At 41.0% G+C, this 27,856-nt stretch overlaps 1 protein-coding gene across 3 annotated transcripts in view; it reads left to right on the top strand.

Moving 5' to 3' along the window:
* AFF2 (ALF transcription elongation factor 2) overlaps nucleotides 1-27,856 on the top strand; it is a 763,896-nt gene that overhangs the window by 695,805 nt on the left and 40,235 nt on the right. For 2 of the 3 annotated variants that reach the window (XM_075323783.1, XM_075323784.1), the window contains exons 13-16: nucleotides 598-802; nucleotides 3,097-3,233; nucleotides 5,943-6,006; nucleotides 11,128-11,264. In XM_075323783.1, the coding sequence (XP_075179898.1) occupies nucleotides 598-802; nucleotides 3,097-3,233; nucleotides 5,943-6,006; nucleotides 11,128-11,264 (543 nt within the window). The remainder of the gene's footprint in view (nucleotides 1-597; nucleotides 803-3,096; nucleotides 3,234-5,942; nucleotides 6,007-11,127; nucleotides 11,265-27,856) is intronic. The other variant, XM_075323786.1, reaches the window with a different exon arrangement.

The raw sequence follows: 27,856 nt of genomic DNA on the forward strand, positions 1-27,856 counted from the left end.
ACGACATCTCGTTAGCGATGTCGTTGCGTTTAACAGGGCTTTAAGAGTTCTCAAATATTTGGTTACAAATAAAGAGTCACATCCGTCTCCCCACTGAAAAGTGGCATACGATAGGGCCTGAAATAGATGAAGTTCCAGAATTGTGATGTTTATGTAACAGACATTTATGGGATATCCTGTGCTGTGGATATGCCACAAATGTCCCAGATGGCTCAACTTCGTAAACTTCTCACAGTTTTCAAGATATCTACTTGTTCGTCTTGAACTGAACATTTCTTGCTTACTTCTAGGATCCAAATCTATCCTGTCACCTTATATCACAGTGGTCTATGGATTGTTAGACACACAGCTTTGATAACTGTACTGTAACTGTAAAGACTCCTGTAGTCGGACAAATTTGGATCCTCCTAAAGGAAAAAGTAATTTCGACAGTCAATCATTCAAGATCTTGGAAGAATTGATTTGCAAAGAATATTAAAAAATGTCTACTAATAAATATAAAGTTGTTTGAATGGATAAACCTCTAAGTCTCTGTATAACTGTTTCTCTTGGACTTGATCTGATTTATTGTAGCTTTGATTTTGTTTGGTGTTTTAGATCAAAAAAGACAACAAAAAAGAGAGAAGAAAAAGTGTTTCCTCCATTGTTGTCACCTCTGGGGGATGAACCAGTCCGGAGGCGACACTCCAGTGATAACAGCTCTTTCAGTCAGGACAGCAGTGTCACGATGGTGCATGTTCCAGGAACGTCTACGAGACACAAAAAGAATGGCAGCACAATAGCAAACACTAAAGTAAGCTCTGTGAGTATCCAGGGCATTCTTCACACCCCTACATACCGAGGAACCAAGGGGACATCACAAAAAATAACACATTTCCAAATACATGGTCAATATTCTAGAACAAAATGTCACAATTACATTCTAAAAGGTCACATCTCTCACATTTTCTTATAGAATTTTGACTTTTCTAACTTTTTATTTCAGAGGTTTGATTCAATTTCCTTTGTTGGGTCAGGATGCTTTAATATTGAATTCAATCATTAGTTGGGAAAATGGGCATAGCTTTGCATTGCCTATTTATCTTCTTCAATGGGCACGGGGTTCCATAAATGGTGGGACGGAGAAGTTGTAATGCCATGTAATTGATTAAGACAGAATAATTATGCAAAACAACTATTTTGCCTTTGTTCAGACTAAAATATTATCCTGATATGTGATTGATAATATTATAACATTGGGATACATTATGGATGGTATATATCTATAATTGTCTATGGATTTTTCCACAGAAAACAGTTATTCCTAATCCACCACTGAGACCCCATAATCATTTCAAGTGGGTCCCAATTCCTAGGTTTTTCTCACTTCTCCTGGACTTCAACAGATTAGCATGGTCACTCATGTGTCATGCAACTCCATTTCAGTTGGATTAAAGGGGTTGTCAACTACTATTACAGTGATGGCTTATCCTTAGGTTATGTCATCAATGTCTAATTGCCCGATGATAGCAGGCCTCCTATTGATTTGAAAGGGAGTCGGATGTGCAGTACTCGGCCGCGACCACTATCAGAAGACGGAGCAGCTCTGGAACTGAGCATTTCTGGTTGCCTGTTGCCGCTGTCTGGACTGAGAAAAACTGTTCGGCGGGGGTGCCGGGTGTGGGACCACGGTTAATCAGACATTGATGACTTATCCTAAGGATAGACCATCGATGTAAAAGTAGGGGACAACCTCTTTAATGTGATAGATCAGTAGAGCACTCAGTTATATCTGTCCTTCTCCCCAATGAATGAACAGCACGACAGCCCACTCTGTCCATACAGGCTGCAAAACAGGTTGTAAGTCACTTGTGCAGCTGGAGTGATTATGGAGCGCTAAGTGAACTGGTCACTGCCCCAGTTGTGCTCCAGTGTCAATACGCGATTAGCTGCAGGGAGAATAGAACTTCACTTTTTCCTGTAACCGCTCTTCCAATAAACTAGCCACATATGATTTAAAACAATGTTTACCTGTAGATTACCAATCTATGTTGAAGGGAGGACAAAGTGGACAAAATTGCCATAAAACACATCAAATTTTATTCAGTTCATTAAAAAATTAGACACAAATAGACAGACAACAGTAAGTGTGGGAACCGTAATCCAAAATCACACTTGCTATACAAAGTGAGTAGAGAGACATGTAGCATAAATAAAAATACAAATGTACAAAAGTTATAGCACAATGGTACAGTATACAAAATTAGTGCTAAGTACAAAGTGACTGGTGCAGCAGTACCTGGGGCAAATCATATACACCAAACCATACACATAGGCTTGAATTAAGGATGCAGATACAAAATAAACCCATGTAGGGTGCTTATATAATACAAGCACTGCATTATCTGAGATTTTTGTAGTATAGTATTGGTGGTGCAGGGGGAGCCCCACAGGAATGCCTCAACGTGCGTTTCGTGTGTTTGTTTGCTCGCTTTGTCATGGGAAGTGCACCATACAGTATGCCACTAAAGAGAACTGCAGTCCTATATTTGAGCATAATAGATGCACAATAACTTATGTTAATGATTCCTTACACTCAGTTATTTTGAATTCTGATAATTATTCTGGGTGGGCCATTAGTATGGATACACCCTGGGTGGGCCATAAGTATGGATACACCCTGATAAAATGGAAGTGGTTGCTGATATCACCTTACCGTTTGTGGCATATTAGTACATGGGAGGGACAAAACACTTGAGGCCGGGTGACACCCATGGCGGCCATCTGCAAAGCTGCCATTTTGAATTCAGCTTTACTCTTTTTTATCAGGGTGTATCCACTTATTGCCCACCCAGGGTGTATCCATACTTATGGCCTACCCTATGTATATATATATATATATATATATATATATATATATATATATATATATATGTATATATATATATATATATATATATATATATATATATATATATGTATATATATATATATATATATATATATGTATATATATATATATATATATATATATATATATACATATATATATATGAATTTACACAACATAGAGAAATATAAATACAGGAAATGTTATAAATTCTATTGTCTATACAGGAGGAAGATAGCAGACCACCAAGCATTGTCCTTGAGAACATTCAACATCATTCAGAGCCAGATTTATGGTCCTCATTACCTGCTGTAGCCAATATAAATGCTGATTCTCGAAGATCAAAGATAACATTTGATGAAACGTAAGTTGTATTATATTGCTCTAGTTCCATCCACGTTTTGGTTCTGAAGCTACTGCATCATATTGTAGGTGAAAATGACAAAATGTCTACATTTTATGATGATTATTTTTTTTTAAGTATATTTTTTGTGACATTTTTATATTATATCTTATATTTATATTTTATAGACTGATATCTATTTTCAGACACAGATCTCCACATTACCTGATAGACAAATGGTGATTTGGGAATATTTGTGGGAGTCTGATACTTGCCATGGATGAAGAGTTCATGACATTTTATTTACAGGGTTATCATATTGATGACTATCAGATAAGTGGGTCACACAGACCCCCACTTATCAGCTGTTAGTTCTGTACTGTAGCCATTGGAAGCACACAATGTATTAAACACCTCAATCCATAAATTGTATAGTGATTTTTCTCCATTATTACAGCTCCAATCACCTCTGAAGCTTGGATCCTCTAGAAGTGAATAGGAACTTAGCTGCAGTACCAAGCTACGGTGATTTCATGCATTGTCCACCTACCTGATATTCATGACCTATCGGACTTATCAAAATAGAGGCCAAATAGAGCATAAAGGGCATTTCTCTGCCTTATTACACTGTGGTCAAATTCACTGCACACTTCTGAAATAGTGCAAGCACAACGACTTTTATTCATGAAATCATTACATCACAAAGAAATGAGATTATTCACTGCTTCTTGAGACAATAAAACTGTAACGTTTCGAGTCTCAAAGGTTTTTGTCTTCTCTACACCGTTCAACAACCATACGACCCTCGGCCATCTTTCAACATTGGTGCTACGACATTGACAAAAATTTGTCCCATTTTATTGTTGCCAGAAGCCCTGAAGTCTTCTTTGTGATATAATGTGTAAAGTTCTTCATGCTTGTGTTATATCGGGACGATTCATTAAGACTATTGTAAGGTCAATTTCAGGTGGTGGCTGTGGCCTGGGCTTGTAGTTGTGCCCCCGCCCGATGCACTACAAGAACAAGGGTTGGAGTGTGTGGTGGAGCCAGTGTGGTGTGGTTACCTGAGGGCTGCTGGGTCAGTTCACAGGCTGCCACCCTTTGTCCAGAGGAATCACAAACACACTCAGGGTTGTTGAAAAAGGCTTTAACTTTATTGGAACCGATTTTCATGCTCCAGCATTCTACTCCAGTGGAGAGGCACAGGTTCTTTATAGACATGGTTACACAGTGCAATATGGTACGCCCCATGATGGTTATACACAGATTCCCACTGGTTTCTAGGAGTATACAGATTCTCTACTCTGGGTATAGGCAAGTGGCTTCTCCTATGAGACAAGGATACCCTGGGTTTGCATCCGAAGACCCCAGAACTAGCAGTAACAGTGGCGCACTACTTCAATCTGCCTGCTGATCATGGAGGCGCTGCTGCTATAACACCCAGGCACTGCTCTGCAACAACCTGTTGTCGGTCACTGACTTCAATCTTCCTCCTGCCCAATCTTCTACCTGTTTCTGGTCCACCACACCGCTCTAGATGTACTACTACTTGCTTCGCTTCATCTCTAACACTTACTGACTAAACCAGAAAAACCTACCTCCTAAATTCCCCTGAACTGTGGGCCGGGCTTCCTTCATTAACCATTGCAGTCCTACCACTATACCTTTTATGACATAACCCACAGGAATACTTACATATATTATGTCTTCAGGGGGGATTACTATCCATAGGACACCTTCCTACACTAGCATGATGCACGCCAGTTTAATGAAATGCTCGTTGGAGTACACTGACCTGATTCATTAAGCGGTGTGTGCCACTTCATAAATCATGCGTGGTTGATAGCAGATGGAGGATATCCAAGTGCTGTCCAATTTTTCATGGATCTATGGACTTGCATTGGCGAATTTGATATAAGTTATAAAAATAAGAAGGCTTCAGCTTACCTTAGGCAACTGTGCTCCAGGACTTTAGAAGTGCTCGCAGTCCTCCAAACAGGCTAAACTGGTATGAGGCTGAAAAGGATTCACGGAAATGGACCTAGCACTGAAATTCTATGACCAAGGACTTGTTTTTATTTTACGTCCGAAACGTGCAAGTGCTCTTATGTGTGTCCTCTCACTTTGTGGATCCCTTTGAAGATTTTAAGATGTCCAATAAAGTTTTTTGATTTTTATACATACAAATTTCAGTGCTGGGTCCATTTCCCTCAATCCTTTTCAGTCGAATTTGTTATAAGTCTCAGATCAAAACAGGTTATGTCTCCAGGGTTTTGTGTGGACCTCTAGGTATGCAAAAATGACATAGACATGTGAACTGCTCCATAGAGAATCAAAGGTATGAAAAACATGGATAGAACTCGTAGGAATCCTTACTATGTATTATGGCTACAGTTCAGCTAAACGAAAAATAGTAGCACTGGTTCTTTATAAAAAAGGAGACATGTGCCTCTATGGAATTGACCCAGAAGTCACCAAAAAAAATCAATCTTCCTCCATATTCGATAGCCACAATTTGAGTCTTTCGACCTGCGGTTGAGCTGGATCATGTGGCCATAGTGTGGACTCTACAATGCAGCCACATTATGGCTATTGGAGTAGGGTCTCAACATAAAATGTCATGATTGTCAGCAGACGTGTAACCAATATCAATAAGTCTGATGCAAAACTGCCAGTCATCCATGTGAATCCCAGCTGTAATGTCTGTAATGTTTTTATGCTTTTTTTCAGATTACATAACGCTGATTATTACATGCAGGAAGCCAAGAGGTTGAAGCATAAAGCAGATGCATTAGTAAGTGTGTCTCTCTGTTATTACTGATCTTACGTGGGTTATTTTTTCTTTCAATTATCAGTAATTGCTGCCATCATAAGTACATCTGACAAGCTAAATACTTGTTCTATAGCTCCATGTCCTGTATGTTTTCAGTTTAGCCCCTCTCTAATAATTGCCTTCTCAATAACAGATTAAAATTAACCTTTTAGAAAAAATGTTTGTATCTCATAGGAAAACCGATATCTTAACTACCACACAATTTACGCAATCGACATATTTAATAGATTCAGTTCTTTTCAAAATTACAGCATAACATGCAGCAAAGTTATACTGTTGACATATCAATGGGACCATGAAAGGGTTACAGCAGTATTTCGGGTTTTTTTTGTTCTTAAAACTGGCACCAAAAAGTCAATTTCTTTCTTAACAGTATTTAAAGGTGAAGCTATTTTCCTTGCGGAGACTGACACACCACTCCAGCATGCCAGTGGTGAGGAGACTTTAAGCTACAATGCTCATCTGGGAAATTTGCAAATTGTCTCTTCAGTGAGGAAGTAGACAAACTCTAGCGCCACTTATTGGTGGTAGTAATCCTAAAAGTTAAAAGTGACCCTTTGACAAGCCTTGTCATATGACTTAGGATTTATGCCAGATCAGATCCTCAATTTGCAGACATGGTGTTTTGGGATGGTTGTCCCTCATCAGTGCAAAGTATGAGATCTGATTTGGCTGTATGAGAGGCTAAGATGGGGTCTAAAGGGGAAGCTATTCTCCTTGCGAAGACTGACACACCATTCCAACATGCCAGTGATGAGGAGACTTTAAGTCGCAATGCTTCTCTGGGAAATATGCAAATTGTCTCTTCAATGAGGAAGAATACAAACTCTAGTGCCACCTATTGGAGGTAGCAATCCTAAAAGTCAAAAGTGACCCTTTAACGAGCCTTGTCATATGACTTAGGATTTATGCCAGATCAGAACTTCAATTTACAGACACAGTTTTTGGGATGGTTGTCCCTCATTAGAAATGATGCAATGTGACCTGTCAATCACAGTATTGCCAGTAGCCAACATGGCTTCAGCATTACCATGCATGGTAGGCAATCCTTGCATGTTGATTGGTGGTCTAACAGCCATGAAGCATGTGGGGTGGGGACTCGAACACTGCACTCGAACACCCGCCAAGTAATAAGCATACCCGAGCATCACAATGCTCAATCGAGTATTGAGCAGAACCAAGCACGCTCACTCATCACTAATGGTCACCCATTGAAGCGCCTTGTGTATTGCTACATTCACCTTTCACCCTCCGATAGAATAACGATGCATGTCTGAACAAATGTTGTTAAGCAGTGGTCACCAGCACTGAGATAATCATCTACTACTAGAGAAATAATTAATTAAAGAGGACCAGAATTTTCCTATATAAACTAAAGCCAGTGCTATACTGGCGCTATCATGCTGATTCTATACATACCTTTAGTTGTGAGATCGGATGTATACTTTCTGAAATACAGGCAAGTAAAGTTTGTGAAATGGACTGTTATTTGATGAGAAGTGCAACGGAATATCTAATAGGTGGGTTGGGTTTTGGTAGTTATTCCCGCCCCAGTCTGCTGCCTGTCCTTCCTCCCTCATCTCTGTTATTACAGGGGGAGGAAAGAGGGAGAAAGGACAGGAGACAGTAAGGACAAGCAGGCAGACAGGGGCGGGAATAACTAGCAAAACCCGACCTACCTATTAGATATTATAAAGACCAAAGAAAGGAGTCAACAAAACTACCTTCATGCAAATACAGTATTTTTATTAAACATTAGTATGACAAACACAATAAAAATTCAAGGTGTGCTGGCAAGGATGCAGACAGAGGTGGGACATGCATACCATTGCTGGCCATAAATATATTAGATATCCTCTAGCTGGGAACAATGTGTCATGAATAGTAATTTACCACAGTGAAGTACTCAGTGGTTAACCAGTGAAATACATACAGTGCAACATAGTGCAGGGATGTAATTACTGTTTTGGGCAGGCAATCAGCACAAAATCCTAACTCAATAGAGCATATCGCTCCCAGGAAGTATAAAGGGAGTGAGAGGACGCCACTTCCACTCCTGCCAAAAACTGGTAACCATAAGAGACATAAGTTTAAAGAAGGTTAAAGATGACACATACCCATAGTAGCCAAGCCAGCAAGGGAGATGCAGTTCCACAGACCCCGACGCGTTTCGCGAGGGCTTCTTCACAAAGGGGGGTCGCAAAGAGTAGTGTCATTCCCAGGGTATAAATACCCATGTCACAGCTGTTGCAGATCGCACGCTGTGGCGACGCATATAGTGGCGCATGCGCGGTAGGCCACAGTGAGTTGCCCGGAAGCTGCGTCAGCACTCCAGTGTCAGGGTCCGGGAGGGAAAACCCCTTCAGACGTCACATCCGGCCCGTTACCAAGGGGAGGCTTCTGCAGCGACAAGGCAACGCTGGCCAAGCGCGCATGCGCACAACGTCACCATCGATAGGAGATGAGCCCCACAGCAGCCATCATGGGAAGGTCACATCCATCAGAGATGCGAACCGACGCCATGATGGGAAGGTCAATACCTGGGGAACATATATAGTGTCAGCCAGAGTCCGAATTACAGGCAATAGTTATATAGATCAGTGTACATGTATGCAAAAGAAATACAATACATCATCATGTTTAAAAGTGCATACACCAGCAAAAAGCGGAATACAGGAAGGATCTTATACATCCTATTGCACCGATGATATACGTCCAGGCATACGGCTGACATTTCTAAATGGTCCCACAGACAGATTGTAGTTATTTCATCATCCGAAGGATCATAGACAGTCACATGCAGGGGAAAAGAATCCATTGATGGAAGATCACAGCACTAAAATCATTAAAAAAACACAGAAAATGACACATAATTAAAAATGTGGAAAGGAGAGACTCAGCATATCCCTGGTGAAATAAGTACTGAGAGAAAACCCTAAATTTAAAAGAATGAGATCTTGCATGTATGTTTTGGAGAAAAGGCAGGACCAAAACAAGGTTAGAACAAAGTTTAAAGGGGTAGGGGCCCAACCATATACAAATTCCCAAGAAATTATTTTTCATAAAATTCCATGGGAATTATTATAAAAAGGGGGCAAACGTAAGCTTTTCATTTAGGCCATTCGGAGCAACAGATCCCACGAGCACAATCCAGCGGCACTCCATCTGGGCTAACCGCCGTTGTAGATCGCCTCCACGGATAGCTCCGTGTAGGCAATCAATACCTCTGATTTTTAAAAACTTAGGATTGCAGTCGTGGAAACTGTAGAAATGTCGGGGCAGGGTTTTCAATGTTGTTAGATCTTCAACATCACGTGCTGCCAAAATATCCCTCACGTGCTCGCGTGTGCGGACCCGCAACTCACGTGAGGTCAGACCAATATATATCAGGCCACAATCACATGTGGCATAATATATTACGTGAGTTGATTTACATGAAATGAATTTATTGATCTTAAACTCACGTTTACCATCTGATGACGTAAAGGTGGTAGCACGAATGATGTTCCTACACCCCATACAACCACCACATGGAAAACAGCCCCATCGAGGTTTCCCCGCACCAGGAATACAGGGCTGTTTTACCACGTAGTGGCTCCTCACGAGTAAATCCCTTAAGTTCTTGCCCCTACGAGCTGTCATTAGGGGTTCAGATGGCAAAGACATAGCCAATGAGGGTTCAGTCGTAAGGATGGACCAATGACGTGACATAATTGTCCTCATCTTATTCCACTGGTGGTTGAATGTAGATATAAACCGGACTGGTGGATTAGATTCCTCACCCATCCTCCCTTTAAGGTTGGGGTTCAGGAGGTCACTACGTTGGCATTTCTTAGCACGCTTATAGCCATCATTGATCGAACGCTTACTATATCCCCTTTCCAGAAATCTCCTTCTCAAATCCAATGCCTGATGTTCAAAAGAAGGGTCCGAGGAGCATATGCGCCTCATCCTCAGAAACTGTCCTCTAGGGATTGCCCTGATGGTGGAAGACAGGTGTGCTGAGGATGCGTGGAGGAAAGAGTTGACGGAAGTCTCCTTCCGAAATACATCCGTCTCAATTCTGCCATTGTCCTGAACTGATAGACGAATGTCCAGGAAATCAATGGACGATGTATCATACCTGTATGTCAATTTGATATTAAAGCTATTGCAGTTCAGTTCGGACATAAAGTCCTGCAGCTCAGGGATGGTCCCGTACCACACCATAAGTACATCGTCAATGTACCGGAACCATCCCGCCACCATGGAGGAGGCGTGGGCGCCACCCCGGAATACCTCCCGCTCCCAAAATCCAAGGAACAGGCATGCATAGGATGGCGCACACGCCGCCCCCATCGCGGTTCCACGCTGCTGTAAATAAAAACGATCCCTAAAAGTAAAAAAATTATGAGTAAGAATAAACTGCAACAGTTCCACGATCAAATCACACAGTGTCGCATCCAAATTGCTCATTCTGAGGAAGAAGTCCACGGCCATTATTCCATCCCGATGGTCGATGCACGTATATAATGATTCAACATCGGCAGTCACCAAAAGTGCACAAGGATCGAGGTGTAATCCATCAACCTGTCTTAGTATGTCCATGGTGTCTCTAACATAGATTAGATATTATGCAGCACCTATCAATCAAGTAACAGTGTATTTCACAAACTTTACTTGCTTATATCTCTGAAAGTATACATCCGATCTCACAACTACAGGTATGTATAGAATCAGCATGATAGTGCCAGTATAGCACTGTCTTTAGTTTATATAGGAAAATTCTGGTGGTTAGTCCTCTTTAAGCATCCTCTTTCAATGAGATGTGCATAAGCTTGCATAAACTTGTGAAAAACCTGTTTTTTTATAAATTATTATATATATATATATATATATATATATAGTATATATATACTATTAGAAAATAATTATGAATATTTAGGACACTGTTGAAACTTATAGTAAGAAAAAACATGAAACCTTCGAGGCATCCACATTTGAAATTTGCTTGGACAATGAAGGGACACAGTGTGAAATAAACTGGACCGGTCTTGTGCATCATAAGCATTTCTATAATACTATTGTTATGCAATGTTTCAGATAGAAAAGTTTGGCAAAGCTGTGAATTATGCTGACGCGGCGCTCTCCTTCATCGAATGCGGGAACGCTATGGAGCGAGATCCATTAGAAGCGAAATCTCCATACACCATGTACTCCGAAACTGTGGAACTCATCAGGTTAATGTCTATTTTGTGATCATTTTCCTTATCTCATTTCAGTCGTAATTAGAAACCTGCTAAGTTTTTTAAAGAAAATAATTTCAGCATAATGATTTGTTCAAGGCATCTTCATCTCTGAAGTCAGCGTAATTACTTCTTGCCATTTTATTAATGTGATGGAAAATGCGTAATTGATGGACAGCGCTTTTATAAATTAGCCCCTTTAGAGGTTATAATGTGACTGTTATAATTTGCAATATTCATAAAATTAAAATTGAGATGTAGTGGGCGGCTATAAAGTACAATCATTGTAATATTTGGCAGCGAGATCTGCCTTTAAAGGGTGCAATATTAAATAGCAAATTATGTTCAAGAGGTTTTTGATCGTTTTTTTTCTACAAAGGAGAATTGTTCTTTTCTTCTGTTTCCTTGGTCTATGAGGTCGATGAGAAGAAAAGTGAACTTTAATCAACAAAGTTAAAGTGAATTACAGCTCCTCTTCTTCTCCAGACATTAGGCAGCTGATTTTATTTGATGTGCCGATTGATTCATTTAGAGACTATAACTTCCCTATCAATGAGCGTAAAATAATTATGTTTTATTATTTTTAATAGAAAACAGTCAAAATGGAGCAGACATTTCAATCTCTATTGATTTTAGCAGACTGTTACTAGTCTTTTAATACAAAGTAGGGCAAGACATATTGTGTAAGGCATGCACAAGCGCGAGCAATAATGATATTCACCAGCGCAACCCTATGGGGGGTCTTTGACCTTGCAGCGGAGGGAAATGATCTCTTAAACCATACATACTGGATCTGTCTGTAATAGGGCTCAGGAGTCTAATTATAAACTGTTATTAGAGTACTTTAGCAAATCCAGATTTCTAAACATGTACGAAAAATATGGCCATCGGAATAAGAAAACACTTTTTTGTATATAAATATAGATAGACAGGCAGATAAATAAACAGATAGATAGGAAGGTAGATAGGTAGTTAGGTAGGTACAGTAGATATGTAGATAGATAGATCTGTAGATAGATAGATACAGTTGAAACCAGAAGTTTACATACACTCTCTATAAAGACACATCTGCATGTTTTTCTCACTATCTGACATGAAATCAGAATAAACCTTTCCTATTTTAGGTCAATTAGGAACCAAAATTATTTATATTTCTTAAATGCCAGAATAATGATAGAGATAATGTTTTAAGGCATTTTTATTACTTTCTGCAGTCAAAAATTTAAATACACTAAGAGTACTATACCTTTAAATAATATGGGACAGCCCATATGATGATGTCATGTCTTTGGAAGCTTCTGATAGGTTTAATTGCAACATCTGAGTTAATTAGAGACACACCTGTCAATGTATTTTAATGCACACCTGAAACACACTCTTATTTAGTATTTGGTACCATTGCCCTTAAACTGTACTACTTGGGTCAAACATTTTGGATCTCCTTCCACTAGCTTCTCACAATAGTTGGTAGGAATTTGGGCCCATTCCTCCTGACAGATCTGGTATAACTGAGCCAGTTTGGTAGGTTGCCTTGCTCGCACCGGCCTTTTCAGCTTTGACCATACATTTTTAATAGGATTGCTATCAGGGCTTTGTGATGGCCACTCCAAAACATTGACTGTGTTATGCTTAAGCCACTTTGTAACCAGTTTGGCAGTATGCTATGGGTCATTGTCCATTTGGAAGATCCATTTCCAACCAAGCTTTAAGTTTCTGGCTGATGTCTTGAGATGCTGCCTCAGTATTGCCAAATCTTCTTTCCTCATGATGCCATCTATTTTGTGAAGTGTGCTAGTCCCTCCTGCAACAACTCAACCCCACAACATGATGTTGCCACCACCATGTTTCACAGCTGGGATGGTGTTCTGAGGCTTGAAAGCTTCTCCCTTTTTCCTCCAAACGTAATGATGGTCATTATGGCCAAACAGTTCAATTTTAGTTTCGTCAAACCACAGTACGTCTCCAAAAATTAAGGGCTATGGTCCTGTGTGCATTTACAAACATTAGTCTGACTTTTCTATGTTTCTTTTGGAGTAACGGCTTCTTCCTGGCAGACTGACCTTTCAGCCCATGTTGATACAGTACTCAATTCACTGTGGATAATAACACAATCTTACCAGCTTTCACCAGCATCTTCACAAGGTCTCCTTCCTGAGCATCAGGACATTCCCATCTTGTTTGTACTTTTGTATAATTGTTTGTGCAGATAAACGAGGCAACTTCAGGTATCTCGAAGTTACACCCAAAGATGAACCAGACTTATGCAAGTCCACAATTCTCTTCCTGAGATCTTGGCTGATTTATTTTCACTTTGCCATGAGGAAATACAAATAAGAGTGTGTTTCAGGTGCGCAGAAAAGGTGAATGGATGGACTCTACATGCCTGGTTCCCACCGTGAAGCATGGAGGAGGAGGTGTGATGGTGTGGGGGTGCTTTGCTGGTGACACTGTTGGGGATTTATTCAAAATAGAAGGCATACTGAACCAGCATGCCTACCACAGCATCTTGCAGCGGCGTGCTATTCCATCCAGTTTGCGTTTAGTTGGACCATCATTTATTTTTCAACAGGACAATGACCCCAAACACACCTCCAGGCTGTGTAAGGGCTATTTGACTAAGAAGGAGAGTGATGGGATGCTACGCCAGATGACCTGGCCTCCACAGTCACCAGACCTTAACCCAATTGAGATGGTTTGGGGTGAGCTGGACCGCAGAGTGAAGGCAAAAGGGCCAACAAGTGCTAACCATCTCTGGGAACTCCTTCAAGACTGTTGGAAGGCCATTTCCGGTGACTACCTCTTGAAGCTCATCAAGAGAATGCCAAGAGTGTGCAAAGCAGTAATCAAAGCAAAAGGTGGCTACTTTGAAGAACCTAGAATATAAGACATATTTTCAGTTGTCTCATACTTTTTTGTTAAGTATTTCATTCCATATATGTTTATTCATAGTTTTGATGCCTTCAATGTGAATCTACAATTTTCAGAGTCATGAAAATAAAGAAAACTCTTTGAATGAGAAGGTGTGTCCAAACTTTTGGTCTGTACTGTATGTAAACTTTTGACTTTGCAGAGAGTAATAAAAATACCTTAAACCATTCTTTCTCTCATTATTGTGGAATTTGGCAAATATAACTAATTTTGGTTCCTAATTGACCTAAAATGGGAAAGGTTTATTCTGATTTCATGTCAGATAGTGAGAAAAACATGCAGATGTGTCTTTTTAGATAGTGTATGTAAATTTCTGATTTCTTCTGTAGATAGATAGAGGGGAATCAGTCACCACTCACCAGGATTTTGCTATCTCATCAAAGGGATGCATGATTTAGGGGCAGAACACCTGATTACAGTGGTGTGTAACATACTGGTTTCTTGCTCTCAATTTGATAAAATCTCTGTTATTTCTGTGTATACTGTGCATAGGCAGAAAGCTGCTAATCAGTGGTGGGAACAGGGTTGCACAGAACTCATAAATATGGAAACCTCCATGTTAGCATAGTTGCTTGATAGATTTTGCATTGAGACCCACAAGTTTCAAGTTACTCCACTGACAAGTAGACTTTAGGTATAGGCATTCTAGAATCTTTAGTACGCTTTAGTCATACATTAATCCTGCTAATTGGATTTAATTCTCTTGGATTGATCCTATGACCTGTAGATCTCGAAACCACTATTCTCCTGCCAATTAATTTTAGCTGGAAAGACTAGAATAAACTATTATTGTCACAAAGAAACAAGTGAACTGAATGACTGTGATTAAGAACGTCGTTTTTCAAGATCATCAAGGTTGCAAATCATATTTTTAAAGGGACTATTTTGACACATAATCATTGGTAACAAGAGGTTGGTTTTGACGCTTAAGCATATCATATCACAAATGTAGATGGAACAGATTTATGCTCTTGAGGGGTATGCATGTCGGACTTAAGGGCACTTTACACGCTGCGAGCGTACCCGCCCCCGTCGGTTGTGCGTCACGGGCAAATCGCTTCCCGTGGGGCACAACATTGCTTACACCCGTCACACGGACTTAGGCGGGCTTTGCACGTTGCAACATCGGTAACAATGTGTTACCGATGCTGCAGCGATAGTTCAGCCCCCGTCGCACGTTCAATATCTAGTGAAAGCTGCCGTAGCGATTATTATCGCTACGGCAGCTTTACACGCACATACCTGCCGTGCGACGTCCCTCTGGCCGGCGACCCGCCTCCTTCCTTAGGGGGCGGGTCGTGCGGCGTCACAGTGACGTCACACGGCAGGCGGCCAATTGAAGCGGAGGGGCGGAGATGAGCAGGATGTAAACATCCCGCCCACCTCCGTCCCTCTCATTGCAGCTGGCGGCAGGTAAGTTGAAGTTCCTCGCTCCTGCGGCATCATACACAGCGATGTGTGCTGCTGCAGGAGCGAGGAACAACATCGTACCTGTCGCTGCACCGGCATTATGGAAATGGAGGCTGCAGCGATGATACGATAACGACGCTTTTGCGCTCGTTCATCGTATCAAAAAGGTTTTACACGCTGCGATATCGACTGCGACGCCGGATGTGCGTCACTTTCGATTTGACCCCACCGACATCGCACGTGCAATATCGCAACGTGCAAAGCCGCCCTTACGTTTCCTGCGATGTCGCTGTGGCCGGCGAACCGCCTCCTTTCTAATGGGGCGGTTTGTGTGGCGTCACAGCGACGTCACATGGCAGCCGTCCAATAGAAGTGGAGTGGTGGAGATGAGCGGCCGGAATATCCCACCCACCTCCTTCCTCCCTCATTGCCGGTGGACACAGGTAAGGAGATGTTCGTCATTCCTGCGGTGTCACACATAGTGATGTGTGACGCCGCAGGAACGACGAACAACCACCGGCATGCCCCACCAACGATATTATGAAAAGGAGCGACGTGTCAACGATCAACGATTTTTGACGTTTTTACGATCGTTGATTATCGCTCCTTGGTGTCACACGCTGCGATGTCGCTAACGACGCTGGATGTGCGTCACTAACACTGTGACCCCGACGATATATCGTTATCGATGTCGCAGCGTGTAAAGCACCCTTTACCTCACTAACCTTCATTGAGAGAACATTATACTTGATACTAAGTGCAATGAGAAGTGTAATAACTTCACAAACAGATACTCAAAGCGTATCTTCACATATTCCTCGCAAACATTCAAAGAGAGATCACATACCACTAGAATTGTGTCATATAAATCCATTTGTTAAATTGTATAGATTCTAAATAGAAAAAAAACTGCTCATTTTTGTTCTTAATGCTTGAAGGTGACAGTCGCCTTCGAAGAATAGTGTGTAACTTGCTGTTTTTTCTTTGTTGCATTTTATCTAAAATGGCCATGTCACCCTGAAGTTTACTCCGCACTCTATAGGCTGAATTGAATCCTTTTATAGGAGTTTACCTAGTAATGAATGGAATCCATGTAGCTTATCCAGAGCGTATGAATTGTGGTGTGAATTGGATTCTGCAAATTCCTTCACTATTGTGTCTAAGTATTGAAAAGATTTGTCACCTTGTTTGTATTGCTTCTGAGAAGCCCTGTATCACTAACCTTATAGACTATATATAATATACAATAATCACATATGAACTCCACAAACTCAATTTAGACTGTAAATTAATCGTTTCTTTATTTCCTATGTCTTATATAGCACCAGAGTTGAATCTAAGAGGCAAGAATTAAGTTTGACACCTTCTCCTCCACTCAAGACATTTGAGTAATCGTCTTGTGATTTGCATACTTACAGTCACATGCCAAGTAGCTATTCTTGCTAATTATCTGAGTGTTAAATGAAATTATACAGCCTCTGCTTCACTGAGAGAAGCAGGAAGAAAAGCTAGTTGTCACGTGACCATAAGTATGAAAATTACATATGAGTGGTCATGTGATCACTGCTGAATCCTGACAGTGAATATGAATATAATATACACTGTTAGGATTGGGCATTCTACAGTGTTTAATGTCATATTTCAAGGGTTTTTCCAGGTTTTTGTCAATTGTTTGCAGTCATTTTACTTCAGTGCAGACTTTTGAATTCTTACAGCATGCGCACTGCAGATTTTTTTAAATTATTAAAAGAAATAATTAAAAAAAAAAACAGCATTCAGTTGCCCCAAATTTTGATACCCAGCCTTGATAAAGCCGACAGCTTCGGGCTGATTTTCTAAGGCTGGGGAGGCCCATGGTTATTGGGGGCCCCCAGCCTAAAAATAGCAGCCGACAGCCACCCAGGATTGTCACATCCATTACGTGTGACCATCTTGGAACTTTACCTGGTTCATCCCGATTGCCTTGGTGCAGTGGCAATCAGTTCAATAAGGGGTTAATGACCGCTCATCACAGCTGCCACTAAGCCCTAGATTAGTAATGCGTAGTGATGGGTGGACCCAGAGTGCAAGAGTCCAGATTCCCATGGATGTTGGACCTAGGCCTGGGATTCCGGGTGTTTAATCTAAATCCGGCACTTGAGCATTTAAAAAAATAAAGGTAAAATAAATAAAATAAGAATGAAGCGAGTGCTTCATACTTATTGAGGCTCTGTTGCGGCTGTAAACTGCTCCTGTGGCCTCTCCTTCACTTCCTGGGCCGCTCATTAGACTCATCCATATGCACTGCTTTCCCCGCCCACTGACTGGCCTCCCCTCTGTCATTGGTTGCAGTCAGACGCACCCCTAGCCTGTGTGGCAGCGTCTGACTACAAAAAATTACATGCACTGTCTGCGGGTCAGTATCGTGGTATAAAAATAAATAAATAAAATATTTGGCATAGGTTCCCCCAATATTGTGATACCTAGCAAAGATAAAGATTATGGCTATAGGCTGCAGCCCACAGCCATGCACTCATCTTGGCTGTGTATCAAAATAAGAAGAACCCTATGTGGCTTTTTTTATTATTTAAGTAGATGATTAAAAAACCAACGTGCAGTCTCCCCAATTTTGATACCCAGCCAAGATAAAGCCTGACAGCTGGGAGCTGGTATTCTCAGACCGGGGAGATCCATGCTTATTGGACCACCCCCAGCCTAAAAATTACAGCCTGCAGCTGCCCAGGTTTGTCGCATCTATTAGATGCGACAAGCCTAGTGTTTTACTTGTCTCTTTCTGATTGCCCTGGTGTGATGGAAATCGGGGTAATAGCAGGGGTTAATAACAGCCCACAGCTGCCACTAAGCCTTAGATTAGTAATGGGAGGCCTCTATGAGATACCACCATTACTAATCTGTAAGTGAAAGTAAATAAACACAAACACCGAAAAAATCCTTTATTTGAAATAAAATACAAAAAACACCCCTTTTCACCACTTTATTAACGCCAAAACACCCCTGCAGGTCCCATATAATCCAAACGAGGTCCCACAAAGATTCAGTTCTGCTACATCTCAGTCACAGCGTGCGGACATGTAACATGCAACAGGCCCTGGTAAAGTGCCGGGCTTGTCGCATCCAATGGATACAACAATCCTGGGAAGCTGCAGGATGCTATTTTTAGGCTGAGGGGTGGCCCAATAACCATGGGCCTCCCCAGTCTGAGACTACAAGCACCCAGCTGTCAAGCTTTATCTTGGCTGGGTATTAACATTGAGGGCGACCACACTCCGTTTTTTAAAATGATTTATTTATAATGTTAATGATTATAAAAAAAGCTGCATGCGGTTTGGTTTCTCTTATTTTGATACACAGCCAAGATGAGAGTACGGCTCATATATATATATATATATATATATATATATATATATATATATATATTTATTTATTCATATTTATACTGTATATATATATATATATATATATAAAATTATATTTTAAGGCTCACATTTAGGAGCTCGATGTCTGACATTCCCCCAATTTCTGTAATTCTTTAGAAATAAAAAGCAAAAGCTTCCATAGATAACCTGTTATATTAATGAGCAGTATAAATTGAAACATCCCTTTTGTCTCCTATTCTGTCTTGTATTTTCCCACTGATCAGTGTGCAGAAGATTGAATAAACGTTGTTTGACTTGGGGATACAGAATTGCCAATAAGGCTGAGGCTTTTAACATGTAATTTGGATCTGGACATCCATAAACTAAGCTCAGTAAATGTTCCTGTTCTGTCTTACTCTTTTAAATTAGGCTGTCTAGATATCTTAAAGTCTTCTTATGCAAGACTGAGCTCTATTACTTATTCTAACACAAGAGCCTGTGAAATTACATTAGACCTTAGAACCAGTGATCAGATGTGATGAATTGATTTCCAAGCCAGTAAGTGTATGGTGTGAAGAGTGCTTGGTTAGCCAAATGAACTGAACGATGCACTAAAACATATGGTTATTCCAATTATTAAATAACATAAAGCTGATAATAATACAAACATAAGGAAGATATTACAAAAAAATTTAATAAAATTCAATTTTCATGCGTGAGGTCTATTGTATTTATATTCTTGTAATGCATTATATAAGATAGTATCAGGCTTGTAAATGTTTGCATAGAAACTCCTTAATATTAAAACACGTGTAAAAACAAAAAAAAATTTAATTTTTGTCGGATTGGGGCCTATACCCATATACAGTTGAAACCAGTTTACATCCACTCTCTATAAAGACACATCTGTAGGTTTTTCTCACTATCTGACATGAAATCAGAATAAACCTTTCTAATGTTAGCTTATTTGGAACCAAAATTATTTATATTTGACAAATGCCACAATAATGAGGGAGAGAAAGAATGTTTTAGGCATTTTTATTACTTTCTGCAAAGTCAAATGTTTACATACACTAAAGGCTGCTTTACACGTGTCGATTTCATTAGCGATCGCACCCGCCCCCATTGTTTGCGCAGGACGGGCAATTTATTGCACGTGTGGCACAATGTTGTAACCCCCGTCACACGTACTTACCTTCCAAATGACCTCTGGCGGCGAACATCCTCTTCCTGAAGGGGGAGGGACGTTCGGCATCACAGCGACGTCACACAGCGGCTGCCCAATAGAAGCGGAGGGGCGGAGATGAGCGGGACGTAAACATCCCGCCCACCTCCTTACATTCGCATTACCGGTTGCCGCAGGTAAACTGCAGTTCATCGTTCCCGAGGTGTCACACGGAGCGATGTGTGCTGCCTCGGGAACAATGAACAACCGGACGTTCGATTTTTAGAAAATGAGTGACGTGTCAACGAGCAACGATAAGGTGAGTATTTTTGCTCGTTCACAGTCGCACGTAGCTGTCACATGCTACGATATATCAAACGATGCCGGATGTGACGATGTGACCCGACGACATATTGATATATATATATTGTAGCGTGTAAAGCCCGCTTAAGAGTACTATGCCTTTAAACAATATGGGACAGCCCATATGATGATGTTATGTAAGCTTCTGATAGGTTTATTGGCAACATCTGAGTTAATTAGAGACACACCTGTGGATGTATTTTAATGCACACCTGAAACACACTGCTTGTTTGTGTAGTATCATAGAAAAGTCAAAATAAATCAGCCAAGATCTCAGGAAGGGAATTGTGGACTTGTACAAGTCTGGTTCATCCTTGAGTGCAATTTCCAGATGTTGAAAATGTATGGACAAAGCTAAAAATGCAGGTGCGAGCAAGGCGAGCTACAAACATGGCTCAGTTACACCAGTTCTGTCAGGAGGAATGGGCCCAAATACCTACCAACTATTGTGAGACGCTTGAGGAAGGAGATCCAAAATGTTTCCCCCAAGTCATACAGATTAAGGGCAATGGTACCAAATACTAATGAAATGTATGCAAACTTTTAACTTTGCAGAAAGTAATAAAAATGCCTCTCTTTCATTATTCTGGCATTTGGCAAATATAAATAATTCTGGTTCCTAATTGATTTAAAACGGGAAAGGTTTATTCTGATTTTATGCCAGATGTCAGATAGTAAGAAAAACGTGCAAATGAGTCTTTTTTAGATAGTGTATGTAAACTTTTGGTTTCATCTGTAATCTTTTGTTAAAAAAAAATTATCTTCTGTATTTAGGCTAGAATACAACTTGGCCCATTCTTACCCACTGTTAATCACGTTAACACCATAGTCACATATCCATATGACGACTGTGATGCATAGACTGGCGATGGGTAATAATCATAGAAGACTGACCCTGAGCGGTGAAAAGTCCTTATGGAAAGGTTATCATTTTCACAGTTAGTTAAAAGTGGTTGTCCCCTCTCAGAAAATACCGGTGTCTGGACATACCGTAGTTTGTTGAAGATTTTTTTTATTTTTTAAAAAAAATAACTTTACTCACCCTTCCTTGGTCCAGCGCTGAGTGTCCCAATATCTGATGTTAGCTACTGCACTGACATTACACTGTTAGCTTTTCAGCCAATCACAGAGCTCTAAGTCCCCTTTTACACATCATTTTTTTGCCATCAGTAACAATCCGTCGAATTTTGAAAAAAATGGATCCGGTGACTGATGCCCCTGGATCCGTTTTTTTCTCATCGACTTGTATTAGTGACGGATTGCAACAGATGTTCTCATGTTTTATCCGTCCTTCGACGGATTAGTCGAAAAATGTTTGACCGTCGGACAGAGATGATGGCCAAAGTAACGTTTTTTTGTGTACGTCGAAGAAACAGACAGCGACGGATCTGTTGCCATCCTTCGTTTGGTAGAATGGAAGCTTATGGGCGCGGGATCCGTCGTCATCTGTCAAATGACAGAATCCAGTGACGGATTCCAATTTTTTTAACTGAGCATGTTCCAATTTATTATTTAGCCCTCAGCTACTCGGATCCGTCGAAAAACGGATCAGTCGCATCAGTTTAGCCATAATCTGCGATGGATCCGTCGAGAAAACGGATTGTGACTGATGGCAAAAAACTGATGTGTGAAAGGCGCCTAAGATGTTCATAAGCCAATGGCCAAGATCACTTAGTCCAAGACTAACAAGACTATGATTGCTTACAATCCAAAATGTACCAAACCAAAAGAGCAGCATCTGCTGAAAAAAATGTAACTTTTCGTGCATATATGTGTCACCAATCAGTTTGACCATTTGCCACACCAACTCATCTTTGGATGAATTCTGTTTGGAATTTAAGTTGGCCAACAAATAAAGATGAGCGAACGGAATTGCAGGACCCGGGTCAAATAGCCAGGTCAATATTTCATAGTCACTGAAAGAGAACCCTGCAAACTCTTCTATTTGCAGCTCCTCAAAGATGGATAATGAAAACAGGTGCCTCGCGCACCATTAGATGGATGCGGTTCGTAGAGCTACCATCCGGTAGTTTTGGAATACTGACTTGGGTGCTAGATTAAGGTCCTGCAAATATATTCACTCATCTTTATTAGAAAATTAACTTATTATTTTAGTATTCATTATTTTTTTTATATATATATTTGCTTTCTGCCAAATGAAATGAATCTTCTTCCGCGTCTACTATACTCGTAGATAATTTCCATAAATTAGTACTCCCCAACTCCAGTCCTCAGGAGCCACCAACATTGTGTGTTCTCAGGATTTCCTTAGCATTGCACAGGTGAAGGATTATCATCTGTGCAGATAATTAAATTATCATCACCTATGCAATACTAAGGAAATGTCGAAAACCTGCTCTGATGGTGGCTCCTGAAAACTGGGGTTGGGGAACACTGCGAATTGTGATTGTGGACAAGAGTGAAATATGATCTTGTGATTTAAATAAAATATCACCTTTATAAAAATTTTGCATATAATAGTAATAATATATTTCTTTTATGATCCGTTTCTTTTGAATAACTCTTTTTGACTTTCTTTTGAAAATAATATTGTCTGTTTAGCCCGAACCGTAGCTCCAATAGGTCCAGAAATAGACGATCATAAGTAAGAGGATGTTGTGTGAGTTGTACAAGCCCAGGTATTACTCATCCTTTTTATAAATCTTCTCATGTCCAAAGAGCTTGAAAAATTGCTATGGAATGGGTGCAAAGTGCTGTACAGTTACAACTAAATATATCAAGTATTCTTAAATGTGCACATAAGAACTTAGATGTAAATGGCATGAGAGCAGGGGCGGACAAATACAGAAGAGGTCCCTGTGCAAGAACACTATATGGGCCCTTTGCAGTCCAATAATTTGTCTTTGACAGGAGCTGCTTTCTGCATTAGAAGTGGAAGTGGCCCCAACACTTCTTGGGCCCCTGTGCAGCTGCATGGACTGCAATAATAGTATGTCCACCCCTGAAAGAAAGGATAAGATGGAGGACAGGTAGAGGAGAAATAAATTGGATTATAAGAGGTTGTAAGCTGCTTATCGTCCCCAAAAAAGGAAAAGGCTTGAAATTTAATATATCACACCTTTATTTAAGCCAAAAAATAAAAGATGAACGGGAGTCCCTCCTATGCTTAGTGTCACGCTGTACAAAGGCTAGTAAGACGCAGTACAGCGTAATCCCCACTAGTTGGCAGAAGAGTAGTGAAAGAGAGACAAAAAAACTGTAACGGAAAGGTAGCTGAAGTACAGCAGTATGTTCACAGGCGAATCACCAGCGGGCAAAAGAGTAGTCAAACAGTCAGGGCCCAGCCAGGAAAGTCGAGTCACTGCAAAGGGAGGAACAATATCAAAGTCAGAAAGCAGAACCAAGTCAGAAGCTCGGAGATCAGGTATGCAGAGGTAAACACAAACAACAGAGAGGAGAGGGAAGTCAGGGACCGGGACAGGCAGACTATCAGGGGAGGGTCAAAATCAGGACACAGTAGCAGGGAGGCAGAACAGACCAGGAACACTCACCAGAGCCATTATACATGCTGCAAGGCAGAATTATCACTGGCACTGAGCCATAGGTAGAGAGTCCTGGGATCCAGAACGAGGAAAGGGAAGTTAACCCCTGACATGACCAGGCCAGAGCTGGGTGTAACCAGCAGCAAGGAAAAGCCGGCCTGGAACCTGACACTTAGGATGACCATCTCGTCCCATTGAAATTGGCTAGTTTGGCCAACTGACGCATATGAGAACATTTATTGGTAGTAGAAGCAGCTCGTGAAGAGATTGAAAGAAACAAGCACCTTTAGAAAAGCAAAAGTGATTACCTATGAATTACTTAATGCTGGTGGTGTCTTTCCTTAAAGGGTTTGTACCAAGTATGGACGTTTTGTCTTATCTACAAGATGCGGCATAAATTCCTGACTACTATGACTCCTACAGAACTCGAGAATGGGCTCCATAGAGTCACATTATTATTATTATTATTATTATTATTTATTTATAGAGCACCATTAATTCCATGGTGCTGTACATGAGAAGGGGGTTACATACAAAATACGTATACAAGTTACAGTAGACAGACTAGTACAGAGGGAAGAGGGCCCTACCCTTGCGGGCTTACATTCTATAGGATTATGGGGAGGAGACAATAGGTGGGGTGTAGGTCAGGCGGCGGGCGGCAGCGAGTTCATTGTAGATTGTAGGCATTTCTGAACAGATGAGTTTTCAGGTTCCGTTTGAAGTTTGCAAGGGTAGGGGATAGTCTGACGTGTTGAGGCAGCGAGTTCCAGGAGACTGGGGATGCTCGGGAGAAGTCTTGGAGTCGGTTGCGTGAGGAGCGAATGAGAGAGGAGGAGAGGAGGAGATCTTGGGAGGACCGGAGGTGACGTGTTGGAGTGTAGTGGGAGAGTAGTTCGGAGATGTACGGAGGGGAAAGATTATGCACAGCTTTGTAGGTCAGTGTTAGAAGTTTGAATTGGATACGGTGGAAGATTGGAAGCCAGTGGAGGGACATGCAGAGGGGAGAAGCGGGGTGGTATTGAGGAGAGAGGTGGATAAGTCGGGCAGCAGAGTTAAGGATGGACTGGAGAGGGGCGAGCGTGTTGGCAGGGAGGCCACAGAGGAGGATGTTACAGTAGTCGAGGCGGGAGATTATGAGGGCATGCACTAGCATTTTAGTAGATTGCAAATTGAGGAAAGGGCGGATTCTGGAAATATTTTTGAGTTGAAGACGGCAGGAGGTGGTGAGGGACTGGATGTGTGGTATGAAGGATAAGGCAGAGTCAAAGGTCACTCCGAGGCAGCGAACTTTGGGTACTGGCGAGAGCGTGGTGTTATTTATTGTAATAGATAGATCAGGTGGAGAGTGTAGGTGAGACGGAGGAAAGATGATTAGTTCAGTTTTGGCCACATTGAGCTTTAGGAAGCGAGAGGAGAAGAAGGAGGATATAGCAGATAGACATTTCGGGATTTTGGACAGCAGAGATGTGGCATCTGGGCCAGAGAGGTAGATCTGGGTGTCGTCGGCATATAGGTGGTATTGGAAGCCATGGGACTTTATGAGTTGTCCTAGGCCAAATGTGTAGATAGAGAAAAGTAGGGGTCCTAGGACATCTCAGTAGAGCAGAGGTTGAGCATGCGTACCTCAGCTCCACGCATTCTCAATGAGACTGTCAGAGATTGCTGAGAACTATATTCAGATATCTCCAGCAGTCTCATAGAGAACGATTGGAGTGTAGGTGCCCATGGCCGACCTCTGCTCCACCCAGACGTGGTTCTGCAGAGCCTGCACTCAGGACTGGTGGACGATACATTAGTAGGAACGTCCCACCCATCTTTTTTCGATATGATATAACTTCCATATTTGGCACAAACCCATTAACTTTTCTGTGAATTCAATATATTCTATGATTTATGGCACAAGATAGATCTGTTGGATGCCTTAGCGGATGCTGTAAGTCAGTCATCCATTACCTATAGGCAGCTCAAATGTTTAACAAAAGTATATTTGTTCAATGAATATTTCTTGTTGCTGGATGTCACAAGATTGGATTGGATTAGTTATGTGATAGATTGTATTTCTTAACAAGTAACTAAACTTTCAGTAGTTTTTTTCATATTTCCCAGTTACTCTAAGTCCCCCGAGAAGTGCGCAGCTCAGGAGACCGCAGCACGAAGCCCCCGGCTGAGCGCGCACACTGAGCAGTTTATGTAGATTTCACAATCTATGCTATGCTTTTTATTGAATCCATACTCCGCTCTCCAGACGCTCCTGTCTCCTGAGCTGCGCATCTCTCGGGGGCCTTATGAAGGATTTATGGGGGGTTTTGGGACTAAACCACCACTAATCTGCAGGCAATTAAAGAACCTGCAAAATATAAGAAAAACTCTAGTAAGTTTTGTTACTCTTTAATGCAATTCAAGAAAAGTTGACAAGGTTGTCGTACAAACTATGTACATTTTAATCCATAGATTATAATTTACACAATTGGATGTGTTAAAAAAAGTTCCTGTGCTGGGATAATCTTACATATGTGTCCCTTCTGTGTACTGTGTAATGCCCGTGTCTGACCGTACAGGGACATACTACATTTCCTGGCTAGGAGAAAAAAAACAAAAGAGAGTATACAGATAGCACAGCATGAGATCACAAATTCTGCTTCCTGTGAGGTAAAACATGTGAAATGGCCATGTCTGACCATAGAGGGACATGGTCTGATCATACCACATCTCCTGGGCCGGGGAGGAAACAAGAGTATATACGTACAGGACAACATGGGATCACAGCTGATTTTTTCTGTGAAGTAAAACATTTCCCTGTCTGTTTTTAAACGGTTTACCTCACAGAAAGAATCAGCTGTGATCCCGTGCTGTCCTGCTGGGAAAATTCTCTTTTACTTCCTCCCCAACCCAGGAGATGTGGTATGATCAGACCATGTCCCTGTACGGTCAGACACGGCCATTACACAGTACACAACAGGGACACATATATAAGATTATTTCAGCACATGAATATTTTTTAACACATCCAATTGTGGAATTTATTATTATTCCAAGATCTCTGCATTAAAATGTACTTTATTTTTGGGACAACCCCTCTTAAGGGTGGACAGATCGGTACTGCCATCTTTGGAAGGACATGTTTTCCTATTCTTCTCCATATCAGCTGTAATTGATTGATTCACAGTTCTGAGACCTTGTGAATATTGTGATATGGATTTTTCAATTAAACCGAGCATTGCAATTGTATTTCTGCACTGGAAAATATTCCTGTTTATGAAGGTGTAAATGATATTTCAGATAATAAAAAAAAAATAATACAATTAATGTTCCTCTGGAGGGTTCATGTCCTCCCAATGTTTGCCTTCGGCAGTGTGCAGGGGAGATTGGCAGGTGATCTCCCCACTAAGCCTCAGCATCTGCCACAGGCACTCTTAAGGGCATGGCTAAAATAAGAGAGAGTTTGTTAGAGATTGACATTTTGTTTATATCAGAGTGTCAGACTTGATCCTAAAGGGCTATCTTAAAAAATGACATATAGAAATATATTTTTTTCTATTCTGGAATATTTGACTGTTGACTTACTTAGCTCACAAAAGCCATCCTGTCATTTCAAAATGGAGACGACTTTGCTGTGTCATATGATGTTATCCCTCAAGCGTGGGTTTGTTTGTGACTTGGTCAAGAGGTGAGAATACAGAATGAGGTATCACAGTTATATCAACCTACAACGCTTTGCAATTCTGGTTTGTGCGATTTGTGCATTTAGCATAAATCTTGGAATGAAATAAGTGAATATATATGAAAAATGTCAATCAGATTGCCAATGCTGCAGAATGTTATCTCTACAAGTGTCTATCACAAAATGCTACCTTTGAC

Source organism: Anomaloglossus baeobatrachus, chromosome 9 (genome assembly GCF_048569485.1).
Source record: "Anomaloglossus baeobatrachus isolate aAnoBae1 chromosome 9, aAnoBae1.hap1, whole genome shotgun sequence".
Taxonomy (NCBI): Eukaryota; Metazoa; Chordata; class Amphibia; order Anura; family Aromobatidae; genus Anomaloglossus; species Anomaloglossus baeobatrachus.